The sequence below is a fragment of the Heteronotia binoei genome, chromosome 2 (genome assembly GCF_032191835.1).
Source record: "Heteronotia binoei isolate CCM8104 ecotype False Entrance Well chromosome 2, APGP_CSIRO_Hbin_v1, whole genome shotgun sequence".
Taxonomy (NCBI): Eukaryota; Metazoa; Chordata; class Lepidosauria; order Squamata; family Gekkonidae; genus Heteronotia; species Heteronotia binoei.
Window position 1 is genome coordinate 39,516,096 of NC_083224.1, and position 17,636 is coordinate 39,533,731.

The 17,636-nt window shown below is 44.5% G+C and overlaps 1 protein-coding gene across 1 annotated transcript in view; it reads left to right on the forward strand.

Annotated features, from left to right (window-relative positions):
• The window catches only part of KCNB1 (potassium voltage-gated channel subfamily B member 1), a 294,074-nt gene extending 278,600 nt beyond the window's left edge, over nucleotides 1-15,474 (forward strand). The window contains exon 2 of the mRNA XM_060230834.1: nucleotides 12,842-15,474. Coding sequence (XP_060086817.1) covers nucleotides 12,842-14,884 — 2,043 coding nt within the window. The 3' untranslated portion in view covers nucleotides 14,885-15,474. The remainder of the gene's footprint in view (nucleotides 1-12,841) is intronic.
• Nucleotides 15,475-17,636: the final 2,162 nt, after the last annotated feature.

Sequence of the window (17,636 nt, forward strand, 5' to 3'; positions counted from 1 at the left end):
CGAGTGTGAGGCACGCCCGCATGTTTTGGGGGGGAGCGTGCGGCCCCCACTCGGGGCGCCAGTGGTGATGCTCGCACCTCCAATCCGGGAACCGGACGAGCTGTTCCTCCCACCTTATGTCGGGTTGGTGGCGGGCGAGCCAAGCTGAGCCTACTACCACGTCGAAAGAGCAGGAGGGGGCGATTACGAAAGTCTCAATTCCCCAATGCTCCTCAGTCCCTACCGGGACCGCCTGAGTTTCTAAAGTACATGGTTCCCCTCTCATGGGCCCCCCGTCCATTTGCTGGAACTGCATCGGTTGTGGCAGGGGCGAAGTGGCTAATCCCAGCGCCTCAACTAGGCGGGGGGTGATCAAGTCCCTGTTACACCCTGAGTCGATTAGTGCTCGGGCGTGCATGAATCTCTTTAGGTTCGGGTTAAGGAGGGTGACGGCCATAAAAAGTAAACCCCCAGTTGCTCTCACCGTGAGGAGTGCCGGCTGTTGTTGGACCTGCTTTGCGGCACCCATTAAAGCAGGTCGCTGTCGTTTCCCGCCGACTCGGTATCGTCCGACTCCTCGGTCGATTCTTCGACGGCCGCCAGGCTGGTGGTAAAATCCTCGTCAGTCGCCAAGGAAGTGGCGACGGAGCCCCGACTGGGCTCCTTCGATCTGCTGCTCTTCTTCTTCTTCGGGCCCGGGGTGGTTGGCCGCGCCGTGGGTGGTGTGGATCCCGCTTTCCCAGGGCAGTTAGCAGCAAGATGATTTGGGTCCCCGCATTGGAAGCACTTGCGGGCGGGAGACGGGGTGGAGGTCGTCGGAGCCTTCTTCCCTTCAGATTTAGTTGGGGTGTGTTTGGCTCCCTTCCTCGCTAGTTGCTGTCTCCTCATCCCCACGTGTTGGAGGTTGGTCTCCACTTCCCCGGCCAGTTGGATCCAGCCGACCAGCGTGTCGGGCCTTCCCTGACTGTAACAGCGGTCGAGGATGCTCGGATTCAACCCATTGATGAACGCGGTGTATTTCATGACCTCGTTCCATCCCCTCGCTGCCGCACAGTACCCCAGGAATTCGGTGGCGTACTCGCGGGTGGAGCGGTTGCCCTGTTCGATGCGTTGGAGGGCAGCGACCGCCTTCTCTTCCCGCAAGGGATCTCCATACTGGCGGAGCATCGCGTGCAGGAACCCTGCCACGGTAGCTAATTCGGGCTTTCTTCCCATGAAAAGCCCCACATACCATTTGCGGGCCGCCCCTCTCAGTTGAGACGCGATGTGGTACACTCGGCTGGCCTCGGTAGGGTAGTCGGCGCCCCAGTGGGTGAAAAACGTGTCGCACTGAATAGTAAAGTATTCCACGTCCTCCGGATTCCCATCGAACGTAATCTTCAGCTCTCTTCCCCGTCCCTCGGCCCCTCCTGGCGCTCGCGGCGCCCCAGGCGGCGGTGCTGGGCCCGGTAGGGCCGGCGGGATCGGACCGGGTAGTGCAGGCGGCGCCGGGGCGGCCGGGGCCCCTGGTGCGGGCGGCGCCGGCGGTGCCGGGGCGGCCGGAGCCGGCGGAGCCGGAGGTGCCGGGGCCGCTGGGGCCGCTGGGGCCGGCGGCGCCGGGGCAGCTGGAGCCTGCGGGGCGGGGGCCGGCGGGGCGACAGGCGGTTGCCCCAGTGGCAACACTCCATACGGTATCCCCAGGACCGCGGTTTGCAAAGTGCGGAGCTGGTCGTGGATAGCGCCCAGGTTCTGCTGCATCTCCTCGGCCATCGTCACGCGGGAACGGTGCACATCGCCGTGGATTTCCCGCACCCAATCGAATAATTCGTTGCGGAGGGTCCGGATCGGGTCTTCCCCCCCTCGGGGCTCCGTGCCCTCCGCCTGGCCCTCGTCGTCGTCTCCTGCCCCTCCTTCGCCCAACATGCTTCGATACCGCTGCTCCGCGGCGTCGATTGCTGCCGTGGACTTCCGCGGGCTCCAGGTTCGCGGGGCCGGGAAGGCGGCGTCGACCGAGAAGGGCGCTGGAACCTTAATTTTGCGTCGGACCCCCGTCACGTTTGGGTCGAGCGGCGGGTCCTCCGATGGGGTGGTGGGCTCTCCGTCGTCTGGTACTTTTGCCGCCATCGAGCCAAGCCTCCAGTACAGATAAGCCACGAACAATGGGATTACTGTTATAATGTCAGAACTCAAGAACTTCAAACGGATCCCATACTTAGTTACAAAGCTAGGATTTTATTGAAGAGAACTAGGTGCTGGAAAAGGCAAGATAACAGTAATGGCGAGAGCCAGCATCAGCTTGATTTTATACACGTAAAGCAAACATCTCACAAAGCCACAATTCACATTGTAGGGCGCAGCTGTCTTCTCACCATCACTATCAGTAGAGAGGATGCCTCCCTACTCCGAAGGCCATGCTGTTCGGCTTCAAAGGGTCCCAGTGTGAGAATGTGCAGAGACAAGACATAATTCATTCTACAGCCCCAAATATTTTGGATACCAGTGGGGCAAGGTTAATTACTACTCAGGCACTCTGGGTTAAGCAGAGGTTACAACATGGAGTCAGTTTGGTTCAGTAACAATACAGCTCTAAGCCACAATAAAACTACCATACAGCATTGGTCACATTATAGAGGACCAGCAGCAAAGATACAAGTTCTGACAACCAGTCTGGCTAGGGATCCTGAGGGTTTTTTTGTTTTGATTTTGCCTTCTTCTGGGCATGGAGCAGGTGTCATTGGGGCTGAGCTGGCAGGAGGTATTTGTGAATCTCCTGCATTGTTCAGGGGTTGGATTAAATGACCCTGGAGGCCCCTTCCAACTCTATGATTCTATGACAAGGGCAAGAAAAATTACTATGTAGAAACCCTCTTTCCACTGTGCCATATCAGCAGCTGCAACAGCAGTGGAGAAATCTTGGAAGCCTGTCCCAGTGCACAAAACACCCAATCTCTAAGTACATAAAAGCACTTCAAAGGCTTGTTTTTGAGGCTCCGGGGGCTTTTAACACAGCTCTAAAATATAATCAAGCCCACAGTCTGAAGCTAGACTTGAGATATCCACAGGATGAATGGTCATTTTATACATGGAAAGTATTCATTATCTATCCCCCCAAGTTGCCTCTGAATGAAGCATCATGTGCAAAGCAGCATCATACCAGCTGTTGTGGTCCACTTCTCAAAACAGCTTTGCAACCTCAATATTAATAGCTGCTTGTAATTTTTTAAATACAAAACACTTACTATACTTACTATAAGAATATTTTGTTGCTCAGGCCCCCCCCCCTCATTTTGGGGGCTTTTTTGAAGGGGAGACGGGAGGGATCTTGACAGGCATTACCTTCCATTTTCAACTAGGCTTTTCAAAACAGGTGTGTCCATTATACGTGCATCTGGATGTAGAATGCTGCTCACTGAGGTTTGAACAGGTCACATCCTTTGGTAATTTTTTTTCCTCAGCCATTTCACAATGAGCTGTCCTTCTCCTGTACTCTGAACAGTTCATGGGTACCTGGAAAATACCCTGGGAGACTGCTTCATTCATTTATTGCTGTTTTCTGTTATTACCATATAAAACATCCCAGCCACAAAACTAAACGGAAGGGAGCTTGTAACTCAGATGCCTGTGCTTCAGAAGAAAAAGAATACTGCAGATTTGTACCCCCGCTTTTCTCTCTGAATCAGAGACTCAGCAGCTTACAATCTCCCATAGCTTCTCCCCCCGCAACAGACACCCTGTGAGGTGGGTGGCTCTGAGAGGGCTCTCGCAGCAGCAACTCCAACAAGAGCTATGGTTGATCCAAGGCTGTTCTAGCAGCTGCAAGTGGAGGAGCGGGGAATCAAACTCGGTTCTCCCAGATAAGAGTCCACACACTTAACCATTACACCAAACAGGCCTAGGTGACATTTGCTTCAACTTTTTTTCCCCCTGGCATTTTCCTACTTAACATTTGTTTCCATTGGGGGGTTGTTTTTTAAAAAAAAATGTGCCCCAGCAAAACAAATTGCAGCCAGAGCTCAAAGAGCTGTTTAAAAGGGAGGGCGAATAAGATTTCTCACTAACGAGACAGCCCTTGGACAGCTAAGTATGTCCTTAATGCTATTAAGGAATTTGCAAGCAAGCCTGCTTAAAGACAGCACACTTTGGGGCTCCATATTGTTCAGATCTCAGACAAAGACTATGAGGAACAGGACAGTTAGTGAAGCTGCCCTTTGGATTATTGTCTTAATCAGGGATCCATAGTGTGGTGTCCATGGGCACCATGGTACCTGTTGATACCTTTCTTGGGACTCACCAAATGTTTTTAGAAAGTGGGTGAGTTAGGTGGGGCTAGAGTTGTAAGCCTCTCCCCCCACCAAAGGGTTGCCAGGTCTTTCCCTCTCAGTGGCAGGAGAAGGGAACCTTCCAACAGGTGGAGGGGCTCTGCTCCCAAACAGCGACATCACCGCACCCTCAAGCCATGAGTTTTGTCCTTGAACCAGAGTGTCCCCAGCATGATGACATCACTTCTGCATGACATCATCGTATTGGGGTCATTGCTGTTTGGGAGTAGGGAGAAGCCACCAAAAGTAGGGATCCCCGCTTAGACCTGGGGGCTGGCAACCCTACTCCCCTGGCCACCAGCGGAGAATGGAAGGTAAGGTCGCCACTCGCCAGCTTTAGGTCCTGGAGATTTGGGGATGGAGCCTAGGGAGGACAGGGACCTCAGTGGGGTACAATGCAATAGAGTTAACCCTCCAAAGCATCTATATTGTCCAGAGGAACTGAACCCTGTAGTTTGGGAATGAGTCGTAATTCCAGGGGAACTCCAAGTCTCACCTAGAAGATGGCATCCCTAGGTGGGGCTCTTCCTAGAAAGGCTTCTGATTGGTCACTGGAGATCTGATTGGCTGTGCAGATTTACATAATGTTTTAGCAGCAGGTGCCACTACAGTGCTGGTTTTATTTTCCCTCACTTCCTCTTTCCCTCTGAACTTGAGCTTCCTCTGTGTGTGGCTCTGCCCTTGTGATAGCCATTTTGTGGTTGGCTTCATCTCCTGTGACAGCCATTTTGTGGCTGCATCCATCACTTTGTGTCAGAATTCCAAAGGTTCCCACAGACTCCAAAAGGTTGGGGAACGCAGACCTTGATTATAGCTGTAACTGAAATAAAATGGCAAATAATAGTATTACATTACTGCAAACATGAAAAGATTAAGACAACATGATGAGGGGGGTTTAAAAAGATTTTACAGTGTTGCAGCCATTAATGTGGGGGGGAAAACTGACTAGGTAAAGCAAAAGGAATAAATTATTTAAGAAGCAGTTTTAAAAAAAAAAATCTCAGCATTCCCAGTGTATTTTGAATGTATGCATTCTTTCTTGTGGGGAGGTGAGAATAATACATGGTAATTAAACTTAATATACTTTTACAAAATTTAAAATATAGGGCATAAATTTCTAATGTGATCATTGTAGAATATAACAAATTAGATTTAATGTTGTCTAAAACCCTGCTTTAAGTATTAAATTGAGAATGCCAGGCTTTCTTGTAGAAACTACTAGCGTAATTTTATGGCACCATTGTCTCAGCCAGTTTGCCTGGCATATCTTGATTTATACTTCTGAAGTGTTAAGTAACTTACCTGCCACAGAAAAAATATATATATTCAGTGAACTGGAAGTGCCCAAATTTTCTGTTCTTTCAGCCCAAGCAACATTCTAGTGCTAAACGAAGGTTGCCATCTCCAGGTTGGGAAATGCCTTTAGATCTGGGAGTGGAACCTAGGCAGGGAGGGAGGGATCTCATCAGGTAGTTGAGAAGCACCTGGCTGCATTGAATGAGTACAGATCCCCTGGGCCAGATGGTATGCACCCAAAAGTGCTCAAAGAACTTTCTAGAGAGCTTGCAGAGCCTTTGTCAATCATCTTCCAGACCTCTTGGAGGATGGGAGACATGCCACAAGACTGGAGGAGGGCTGATGCTATCCCAATTTTCAAAAAAGAGAGGAGGGATGACCCAGAAAACTACTGACCAGTCAGTCTGATCTCTGTCCCAGGGAAGATAACTAGAGCAGATTTTAAAGGGATCAAGCTGCAAGCATCTAAAGGACAGCTTGGTGATCCGGAGAAGTCAGCACAGATTTGTCCACAACAACTCTTGCAAGATCAGCCTACTTTCCTTCTTTGATCAAGTGATGAGTTTCCTGGATCAAGGGAATGCTTTTGATGTTGTTTACCTGGATTTTAGCAAAACTTTTGACAGGATTCCCCATGATGTTCTGATCAGTAAACTAGAAGACTGTGGACTAGTTAGATAGGCAATCAGAATAGTTGTCAGTGGCATTCATCTGAATGGAAGGAAATGTTCAGTCAGGTGCCACAGGGGTTGGTTCTGGGCCTGGTACGTTTCAATATTTTAAACAATGAGCTGGATAAGGGTGTGGAGGGGCTACTCATTAACTTTTCAGATGACTCCAAATTGGAAGGAGCAGCGATCACACCAGAAGATAGAATTCAACGAGATCTGAGCACACTGGAAAAGTGGGCAAAATTGAACAAGATGCAATTTAACAAGGATAGGTGCCAAGTTCTACATCCGGGTATCAAAATATGAGGGACACACAACTGGATGGTTTATATGCTTCTGGGTACCAGTGTGTGTGAACAAGATCTTGGGGTATAGGTGGATCATAAGTGAAATATGAGCAACCATTGTGATGCTGTGACAAAAAAAGGCTAATGTAATCTTGGGGTTTATCAACAGAGGCATAGCATCCAAATTGCAAAGTGTCATAGACCTGCTGTACACTGCATTGGTAAGGCCACATTGTGTGGAGTATTGTGTGCAGTTCTGGAGGCCTCATTTCAAAAAGGATGTGGACAAAATGGAGCAGGGTGATCAGGGGCCTGGAGGCCAAGCCCTATGAGGGAGGGCTGAAGGACTTGGGAATGTTCCATCTGGAGAAGAGGATGTTGGGGGGGAGGGTTGGGTTTCCAAGTCCTCTTCATCCCCCAGTGGGGGACATTCGCACGTGCGATGCACATGATGAAATGACATCACCCAGAAGTGACATCATCAAAATGCTGGCATCCATTCAGGGCCACTCTAAGTGTTTCCGGGAAAACTATGGTTTTTCCCGGATGCTCTAACCATTTGGGAGGTTAGAACTCTATGATACCTAAGCAGCCATTTTTCCCCTGGGAACTGATTGTCATCATCTGGAGATCAATTGTAATTTTGGGAGGCCCCTCAGGGTCTACTTGAATGTTGGCAACCCTATCCTGAACAGAAGACCATATTGACAGATTTTATAGTCCCAGTGCTGCATCCACACTAACAGTTGTATCAATGGGGCCAGTCCTATTTAAATCCAGAGCAGCACACAAGGAGACCATAAAATCAGCTGGTTGGCAGGGAACGGGGAACTGAACTAGGGTTGCCAGTACTAGGTTGGGGAATACCTGGGTATTTGGGGTTGCAGAGGAAGGTGAGGTTTGAGAAGGGGAGGAGCTTCAGTGGAATATAAAAGTGGCCATTTTCTCCAGGTGAACTGATTTATATCACCTGGAGATCAGTTGTTATCCCAAGAGATCTCCAGCCACCACCAAAGACTAAATGGTGACCTCAAATCCATTTTCCAAACATCTGACTTGACAGAATTCTGGTGCTGAAAAGGGCTTCAGTGATGAACAATCTCCCCTCTGTTCAAATCACAATTGGATTGTATATCAGGAGCAGCAGCTTTCTGTGAACATCAAGATGGTTAAAAATTGCTCCATACTGTCTTGAAATATTATATGTGCTTATATAGTTTCATTCTCTCACCTTATCCCTCATCTACGGAATATATGTTGTCAGGGCTTTTTGTAGAAAAAGCCTAGCAGGAGCTCATTTGCATATTAGGCCACACACCCCTGATGCCAAGCCAGCTGGAACTGTGCTGCTCAAAAAAAATCCCTGCATGTTGTTGTTAATCACTTACAAATAAGAGGTGTTTCAATCCACTTGAAAGGAGAGAGAACAAGGTCTCTCATGAGAGAGAACAAAGTCTTGGCCAGTCTTCTTAATAGATGCATGAGGAGGTAGCCTTGTGAGAGGTTCGGGAAGCAGGAGGGCACCATCTTCAAAATGGCTGGGTGTCCTCTCCCGGCTGCAACGGGACTCCAATGGGAGCCCCTCCCACCCTCACAACATCTGCTCTCCATGGTGGTGGTCAGTGTCAAGTTGCAGCCCACTTATGATGACCCCATAGGGTTTTCAAGGCAAGAGATGAACAGAGGAGTTTGCTATTGCCTGCCTCTGTGTTATGACACTGGACTTCCTTGGGGGTCTCCCAACTAAATACTAACCATTTTAACTATTTTATTAAATTGGGTTCTGTATACTATGGTAATCTAGGAAGACCATATTGTCCCTATCAAACTTGTATGAAAACAGAATGGAAGGGTGTATAGAGTTCATCCATTCCAACCACTCCTTCACTGACCCTGCATCTTCAAAAATGGCCAGGATGTCATCAATGTATCTTTTAAACCACCTGATTTTACTGAAAAAAGAATTAGTTTCCTTATTGCAATTGTGATTTCTTTCAAGGTAAGAACAAGCAGGCTATTCTCGGGGCTAAAGGACTGCCCATTGAAATGCCTTTGATCTGTACAAAAAGACCAAAAAACCCCCTAAAAATACCAAGTCTGTCAATTCCATAAGGAAATATGTGGGGGGTGTTTGTTCTTCTCTTAAGTTCAGGACCTCCTCCACTACTAACCGTGCTTCGTCATGGGGGATATTTGAATACAATGAGTTTACGTCCATAGATGCTTGGACTGCTTCAGGGGCCAACTCCATACCCTCAATTTGAGCTATAAGATCTACAGTGTCTTTAATATAGGATGGTATTTTTTTCTACAAACGTTTTTAGAAAAAAGTCTAAAACTGTGATATTAGTTCAAACAAAGAAGACACAGCTGATACAATGGGGCGACCAGGTGGCAAAATTTGCTTGTGTATTTTTGGGAGGACATAGAAAATTGGGACCCTTGGATACTTATTAAAAAGGAAACTATATTCCTGTTCAAAAATGTGCCCCAGTTCTCTAGCCTCATCTAACACAATTTCTATTAACTTAGAGACTTTGTTAGAGGTAGCTGATGCTAAAGGAGTGTAGAATTCCGTGTCCCTAAGGTTGTCTTAATGCCTCCATTTTGTATTCCTCATTGTTCATAACCACTGCTCCCCCCTTGTCAGCCTGCTTAATCACAATAGTTGGATCTTGTACCAAGTTCTCTAAACATTTTCTAACTAAATACTAACCAGGGCCAACTCTGCTTAGCTTCTGAGATCTGACAAGATCAGGCTATCCTGGGCTATCCAGGACTGGGCACCTCCTCCCAGTGAAAAAATAATGGAATGGATCCGAGGATTCCCTTCTGCTGGGTGAGGGATCTTCCCCTGAAAGAAGTGTCCTTGGATGGGGGAAGACTGTTTCTTTCTGAGGTAAATGTATCACTTATTGGAAGTTATAGGATCCAACTCAGTAATAAGCAAAATAACTGATGATTTTAATCAAAATAATTGCCACCCATTTCATCATTTCCCCAAGTTCTTCTATCAGCTTCCTTACTATAAACTAAATTAATCTGTAAGCATACTTTTGGCAGCTTTGTACCCTAGCACCATAAAACTATACACACACAACATTATCATCCAAGATTCCTTTCCTTGTTCTGTCAGTAGCCACAATTGGAAGCATTCATTTGATGTGATTGTTCCCTTTAATATTTTATACCGATCATCCCCAAGTTGCTTAGCACTAATAAATTCCTTGGAGTCACAGAAATTCAATCAGGAAGGTCTTCCTCTGCATCTGTGAGAACAATTCAATGTGGGAAAAGCTCTTCTTGAAGCAGCTCTCTCTCCCTCTCTTTCTGTTCCTGGAATCCTGCCAGGGTATCTCGAGGCTTGTGTTCCAAGATAGCAATATCATTAAGGGACAGTACCTTTTGGCAGCTGCCCAAGGAAGTATCCAATATTGAACTACAAAATCGATGTTGCATTTGGGTAACTGAATCATAACAGCCCATGGTTTAAATAAAGCCAAACAAGAGCAGAGACTTACACCAAATTTCGCACTCACCTTACGCATCTATCACATTCCTCTTCTTAGTGGGGCTTCCTTCTGATTTCACACTATCTGCCCTGGGGCTGCAAGTAATGTCAGTGTTTTCATGCAGCAAACAGAAACCTCTAAAAACCAGTTTCTGTTTGCTGCGCGAAAATGCTGATGTTACTTGCAGCCCCGGGACAGATAGTGTGAAATCGGAAGGAAGCCCCACAGAGAAGAGGAATGTGAGAGCGGCGGAAGGTGAGTGCGAAATTGGTCTTACTGAGTATTGCATTGTACCCCTGACAAGACATCTGTGGCAATGCAAATGTATATGTGCAGCAAGCATCATACCTGTGCTACTGGCCAGGTATGATGCTTGCTGCACATCATACAGGCTGAGAATTCTTCTGATTACATTTGTAGTAATTTCTATATTTTACATCCTAAATTTAGGTTACAATCTATCCTTTCTAATTCTCAGATTTTAGCAAGCACACCTTGGGCAGTGTGTATGAGGCTATTCTGTATGCATCTAGAAAAATCAAAGAAGTGGCATTTGGAAACAAAATTCATCTCCATGCCACTTTATTTTATTGTCTTTGCTTCATTAATACACTGACCTTCTCCCTATGATGGACAGGCTAGGTACTACCTCTCCCTCCGAGTAACCCGTGCCAGATGACAGAATGCTTTTGGGAGTTGGCAGTGGGGAAGTTGAGAGGAAAATTAGGATATCTGACTAAGTGAAACTGTGGAGAAGAGTGGTTTACAAATTGAAAATAGTCAATTTGTAACCGAAGTATTCCAGCTCAAGAGTTCAATGGAAGTGAAATGTTGTAACTTTTACTTTACTTTCTTCAGTGTTAATACCATAAATAAAAGTTTACTTTTTGTTTTGTCTAACCCTGTGGGCTGAGTATCAAAGGGAAAGAAACACACAAACAATTTAATATCTTAGTATATATAAAATAGGATATGAATAAATGGCGGCAGCATGTGAATGGTGGCAGTGTGTGAGCCCCAACCTCAATAACTCTGTGTGAGTGAAGGCCTGTTATTAAAGGGGGCTGGGCTACCCTTTGTGCTGATGTCTTTGTGTGTGAGGGAGAGGAACTGTGAGGAGAAATGGTCAAGGCTCTGGTGGTAAGTGTGATATCCTGACCTACATATACAGAGAGAGAGAGATTGTTAAGGCTGATAGTAGGCATGTTGTTTTAGTGGGAAACCCATTCCCCAGAGGAAACCCAAAGCAGTTTATGTTGTTCTCCTCTCCTTCATTTTGTCATCACAACCCTTTGAGGTAGGTTAGGCTGAGTGTCTGTGGCTGGCCAAATGTCACCCAGAAAGTTGGCAGTGGGAACTGGAATCAATGTCTCCAGATCCTATTCTCCAGTACTCTGACCATTGCACCATGCTGGCTAGAAATAGAACAGTAGGGTACCATCACCAAGTTTTAGAAAGATTTGTTATGTGAGAGGGATTGGATTGGGGTGACCATCCAAAAGATTGAGGGAAATGGTGTCTGTGAGAAATCCAAGGTGGTCGCCACTGCAGTAATTTACAGTGCAACTCTTAGAACATTATCCTGGTAGTAAGCCGAACTGAGTCATGTTCTGGGTAGACCTGTTTAGGATCGCTCCCTCAGTGTATTTCCCCTAACAGAATCCCAGGAATGTGCTTTTAGTATCCAAGTAGGGATATTTTGGGCCAAGTAATAAGTTTTTGTTAAACTAAAAATAAATGAAGGCTTCTACAATTCTAAAATTATGTTGAACATTGACAGAATGTTGTGGATATTTAAATTGGACATTTTGGTAATTTTTATCACCATCATTGAGCAATGTTACCATTATTAACCTGGTCCTTCAGAATGGCAGGTTCTGTTACAAAAGCTCTTTTTAGGTTTGTTCCATTTTAGATTGTCCTAGTAGGAAAATATGCACAGAATCTAATGTATTATGGCTGTCATGGAATCTCCGTTGCTGGAAAGGTGATGAGTATTCAAGGTTGCTTAGAAACTAGCCAATGTATTGCAGCCTGAACTTTCCTAGACAACAGCCTACATCATCAAATACATGAATTATTTTGGGAAAGGGTGATAGAACCCACAGACTGCACACATAGGATGAAAGTAAACAAAATTCACATTGTTTTCAGGATATGGTTATTGCGACCACCCTGAGCTCACTTGCAGGGGAAGGTGGGATATAAAATAAAGTGGGATTAAAAATAACAGAGAATGTAGAAAAATCCCCTGAGAGTGGGTTGCCAGATATGAATGCAGCATAGTTTCTACACTTTTTTTAGAACTTCAAACCATGACTTCTACCTCAAAGACTTAGCTTTGAGAGTTCCTATAGTTGCAAGTTCTGAAAGTTGCATACAGATCATTACACCCATATAGCATGTTTTAAAGGGATCACTTTATAGATTGATCAGCTTTAAAAACCAGTATTTTTTTATCAATCCTTTAGAAAAGTGCAATAATTAGTTCATTACCAAGAGAAACCATTTTTCTGATCGGACATCAGTCCTTTACTATGGTCTGGAAAAACAGGTTACTGACAAATGCTTCCAGTACTACCACTCTATGATTCCAGTGTTGTAACAAGAGCACACTAGAACACCAAGCTTTCATTTACTGTTTTCCTTAAAAAAAAACCCTACAATCCTGAATTTGGATTGTTGCATGTTTTTAGCCACTTGTGAAAGTGAGGGCAGAAAGCCAAAGGACGCTATAACCAAGTGCTAAATATTTTAATCTTTTTCAGCAGTATTAACCAGTTTCTCTTTCTTTGCAGATTTTGGCAATCATTTCCATCATGTTCATTGTCCTCTCTACAATTGCCTTGTCACTCAACACCCTCCCTGAACTCCAAGGCTTGGATGAATATGGTAATCCCACAGATAATCCCCAACTGGCCCACGTGGAGGCAGTTTGCATTGCATGGTTTACAATGGAATACCTCTTACGGTTCCTCTCCTCACCGAAGAAGTGGAAGTTTTTTAAAGGTCCACTGAATGCCATTGACTTGTTAGCCATCTTACCCTACTATGTCACCATCTTCCTCACAGAATCAAACAAAAGTGTACTTCAGTTCCAGAACGTACGCCGGGTGGTTCAGATATTTCGTATCATGAGGATACTTAGAATTTTGAAGCTTGCCCGGCACTCTACAGGTTTGCAGTCCTTGGGATTTACACTAAGGAGAAGCTACAATGAACTGGGACTGCTAATTTTATTTCTGGCCATGGGCATTATGATCTTTTCCAGCTTAGTTTTTTTCGCAGAAAAAGATGAGGATGATACAAAATTCAAAAGCATCCCAGCATCTTTCTGGTGGGCAACAATAACCATGACGACAGTTGGCTATGGCGATATCTACCCTAAAACACTCTTAGGTAAGATTGTTGGCGGGTTGTGCTGTATTGCTGGTGTCTTGGTGATTGCCCTTCCTATCCCAATCATTGTAAATAACTTTTCTGAGTTCTACAAAGAACAGAAGAGGCAGGAGAAAGCCATCAAGCGCAGAGAAGCCCTTGAAAGGGCCAAAAGAAATGGCAGCATTGTGTCCATGAATATGAAGGATGCTTTTGCCCGTAGTATAGAACTGATGGACATAGTGGTGGAAAAGAAGGCAGACAATGCAGGGAAGAAGGATAAAGTTCAGGACAATCGTTTATCCCCAAACAAGTGGAAATGGGCCAAAAGATCACTGTCTGAAACCAGCTCTAACAAATCGTTAGAGGCAAAGGAACAACAAGGGTCACCTGAAAAAGCACGTTCTTCTTCCAGTCCTCAGCATCTGAATGTCCAACAGCTGGAAGACATGTACAACAAAATGGCCAAAGCTCAGTCTCAGCCAAATCTTAACACTAAAGAATTAGGTCAATCCACCAAGCAAAAAGAAGAACTTGAAATGGAGACGATTCCTGGCCCAATGGTTCCTTTGTTGACCACGCGTGCTGATGGAATTATTGACATGAGGAGCATGTCAAGCATTGACAGTTACATAAGCTGTGCAACAGATTTTCCTGACTCCGGAAGATATTCCCACAGTCCCTTAACTACACTGCCTTGCAAAGGTGGCATAAATCCAGTTCATGATCAATATCGGCTAGAAGGAAGTGGGGCTAAATTCATGGAGATAAAACCAACTCTAGAAAGTGGTCACTGCTCTACCTTTTTCATAGAAAGCCCCAAAAGTTCCATAAAGGTTACTAATCCTCTGAAACTAAGATCTCTGAAGGTTAACTTTATGGAGGAGGATGTCCGCTCGATAGGATCAACAGCATCAAATGTCCTGAGAATATATCCAGACTCCCTTAAGAACAGGGGAGTTCCAAGTATGACTACAGATAGTTCCATACATTCTGATCGATCCTTGATGAGCCCAGAAACCTCTCTGTACACTACAGCAAGTACAAAAACACCCACAAAATCACCAGAGAAGCAGACAGCGATAGTTTTCAACTTTCATGATGCCGGGATACATAAATATATTGATGCTGACACTGATGATGAAGGTCAACTGCTGTATGACTCAAGCCCTCCGAAAGCTCCACCTGGAAATACAAGTCCCAAATACAGCATTTCAAACAGTGGCTATTTAAGGCAAAGAGATAATGTTTTTAGAACAGAGAAGAACCACTTAGAGACTGCTGCTTTACCCTCCTCACCCAAACTCATAGGGCAGAATTGCCTTTATTCAATGGAGAGTATCACTGGAAGAACCCGTGGTAACCAGGGAAGTATCAAATTAGACAATCACATTTCACCCGAGGTTCACATATTGCCGAGCGGAGCAGGAGGACATGGGAATACACGTGATCAAAATATCTGACATGCTCCAGAACTTTTGTTGAAAGCATAAATAAAAAAAAAGGAATGCCTTTACACTCGACACACAAAGAAGAGCTTCTGCATGGCATGAACTTTTGACTGAAACAAGCCACCTGTTTTGTAAAAGCCAAGAGAATGCCCTAAAAGTGGGCTAGAGATAAGACCTCCTCTGGAACCACTGCAATGTTTTGCCCCCCAGTCCAGCTATGGTCATCAGTCAAACTGAAGATGGTGCACCTTGGTCATACTTTGATCTCCTTTTACTTCCTTCATTGAAGTCAATGTGACCAAATATTCCATTTGCTCCTTCTTTGTGATGAACCTCTTTTTGTGGCAATGCCAGTAATCTAATTTACATTACCCCTTAAAGGAGGCCAAGGCAGCCTAGTCAAATACTGGAACAAAATTGGTAGATATGAAACTCTTATCACTTTTTTGCTTAGGGGCAACTGTTCCAAACATCCCCATCTATGCCTTTTTCTCTGATGGATATACAAGGTCAAAAGGTAACAGGGTGGGCTTGGATAGGTTTATGGTTAGTTTGCAGTTTTACTGAACTGAGTGTTCTAGAGAAATAAACTGTTCAAATTCTCTGTGTGTGCTTAATATATACTGAGACGGGCAGTTTTATTTTTTTAAATTATCAGCAGGGTGAGTTGCACCACTTGTATTCTGAACCCAAAACACACTTCCATCCCATCAAAATTAAGTGGAATTTGCACTTAATACTTCTAAAAGTAACACCAGAACTGAGATTAGGAGTTTTTTAAAACTAGGAAAGCAATTTTCAATGGAAAAGACAGTGGGGGGTGCATGAAGGAGCTGTCCAAAATTAGGAATCTCCTGAAGGCATTCTTATGTTCTTATGATGAATGACACAGAATTCTGATGGCCTTCTTGGAAGTGAACAAGCAATTTGGTTCTCACCCTTTTCTGTTTGTGTGGAAGGGGTATCCTTAGTGCGGTATTTACCAAACACCAACAGATTGGTGAACAAAAGGAAAGCACAGCCATTGAAGATTCTCAGTGGGGTAAAAAAAAAAAAGGCAGCATTGAGATGGGAGTCCATACTGGGCTTGGAGAACAGCTCCTGCACAAAGGCAGCTAAAATAAATAGCAGGAAAAGGCATCTGATGGCTCCACCCTAAGTATATATGCACATCCTTTCAGTGCTTGTACCCTATCTGTTCACCAGGCTAGAAGAATCCTTCTGCAACATTTTGCACTTAAATAGTGTAGAATGAAAAGATATGCAAGTGTTAAATACATACATACATAAATATGCAAAAGAGAGAGAGAGAGAGTTGTCCCTAAGCAATGAACCTGATTCTCCTTCCATTTGGATTGGGATAAATCAAGATCAGCTCCAGTGGAGTTTTGCAGATATAAGGCATAAACGGGAAAAGAACTGAAGCTAACATCTTAAATAGTTTCAGCTGTTTCATTTTTAAACTGACCAATCAAAACGATAATCAGCAGCACCAGCTTGGATTTATAACTTATACTGTTATATTAAATGTAGTACCATTTAATTTTGTCGGTATTAAAAAGCACTTTATGTTGATTTTATGATTGCTTTTTTGGGGAAAAAATAAGTGGAGTAGAGAAGCAGAGAGAATGTATTTTTTAAAAAAAATCTAGCACTTTAAAAAAAAGCACTATCTTGATTTGTGCCTCGTCACATCTGTGATTTGTTACCTTCTTGGTAACGAACTGCGATTAACTGTGATGATACCACTTAATGTTGTGTCCATTGTTACTGTAATCTATGTGTCATTGAAAGTTTGACTTCTCTTTTCAGAGTACAGTGCACTCTTCTTATACCAGACACATTGGCGTGGACTCCGGGATATTGTTTGATGCAGGCAGACGGTATGAGCAGAAACCTTAGTTTGTTGCCATACAAAAAGTAGCACCTGGAAACGTATTTGAAAGATACAAGTTCATGAAAAACTCACAGAAATTGATGCAGTCCAAAGCACAGAACATTATGTTAAAATCAGTGTAGGGAAAACAAAAACAAAAACATGTGTTTTTCCACTTACCAAATAGGACTCTATCCATTCCTTCAGGAAGAGACTTAGAAAGATGCTTTTCTAATGAGTACCTAGTTAAAAAGTCAGGAGCAGCTCTCTGAAAAGGGAAGCACCTGAAAAATTAGCTTGTACACAAGATTTTCACTGTTTTAAAGGAAGATTTTTCTTTTTTTTAAAAAAAATGGTAATAGTGAGGTTGGCTTCAGTACAACTGATTAAGCTTTTTTTTTTTTTGCCATGGGTGTTATAAGTGGGGTTCATTGCACCTTCTTAACTGTGTAGCTACTTGCATGCAACAGGCCTTGGAACTTAATTCTGAAAAGAAACTCTAAGTAACACATTGCATCCCTGAAAAAGGCCACCCACCACCTGGATATAACCCATTTTGTAATTTAGCTGCCTTTCCAGTGTCGAATAGCTGTTGGTTGGTCCTGAATGTAACTGTTGTCCGTACAAGCTGTACTGTACTTCCGTCTCTAATGCATGCAGCATGCACGGACAAAAGCAATAAGCACATGTACATCTTAGAAATTGTTCTGGGGTTGTTATCCTTGTTGTGTTAGTCAGTTCTTTGCACAATATTGTATGTAGGCTTGGATATTTTGCACTCCTGCTCAATTATCCAAATGCTTTCTATTCTATTAGGATGTTTCCAGAGAGGCCCTTACACCACTGTCATATTGACTCACATCAAAACAGAAAGAGGTTTTGCATATC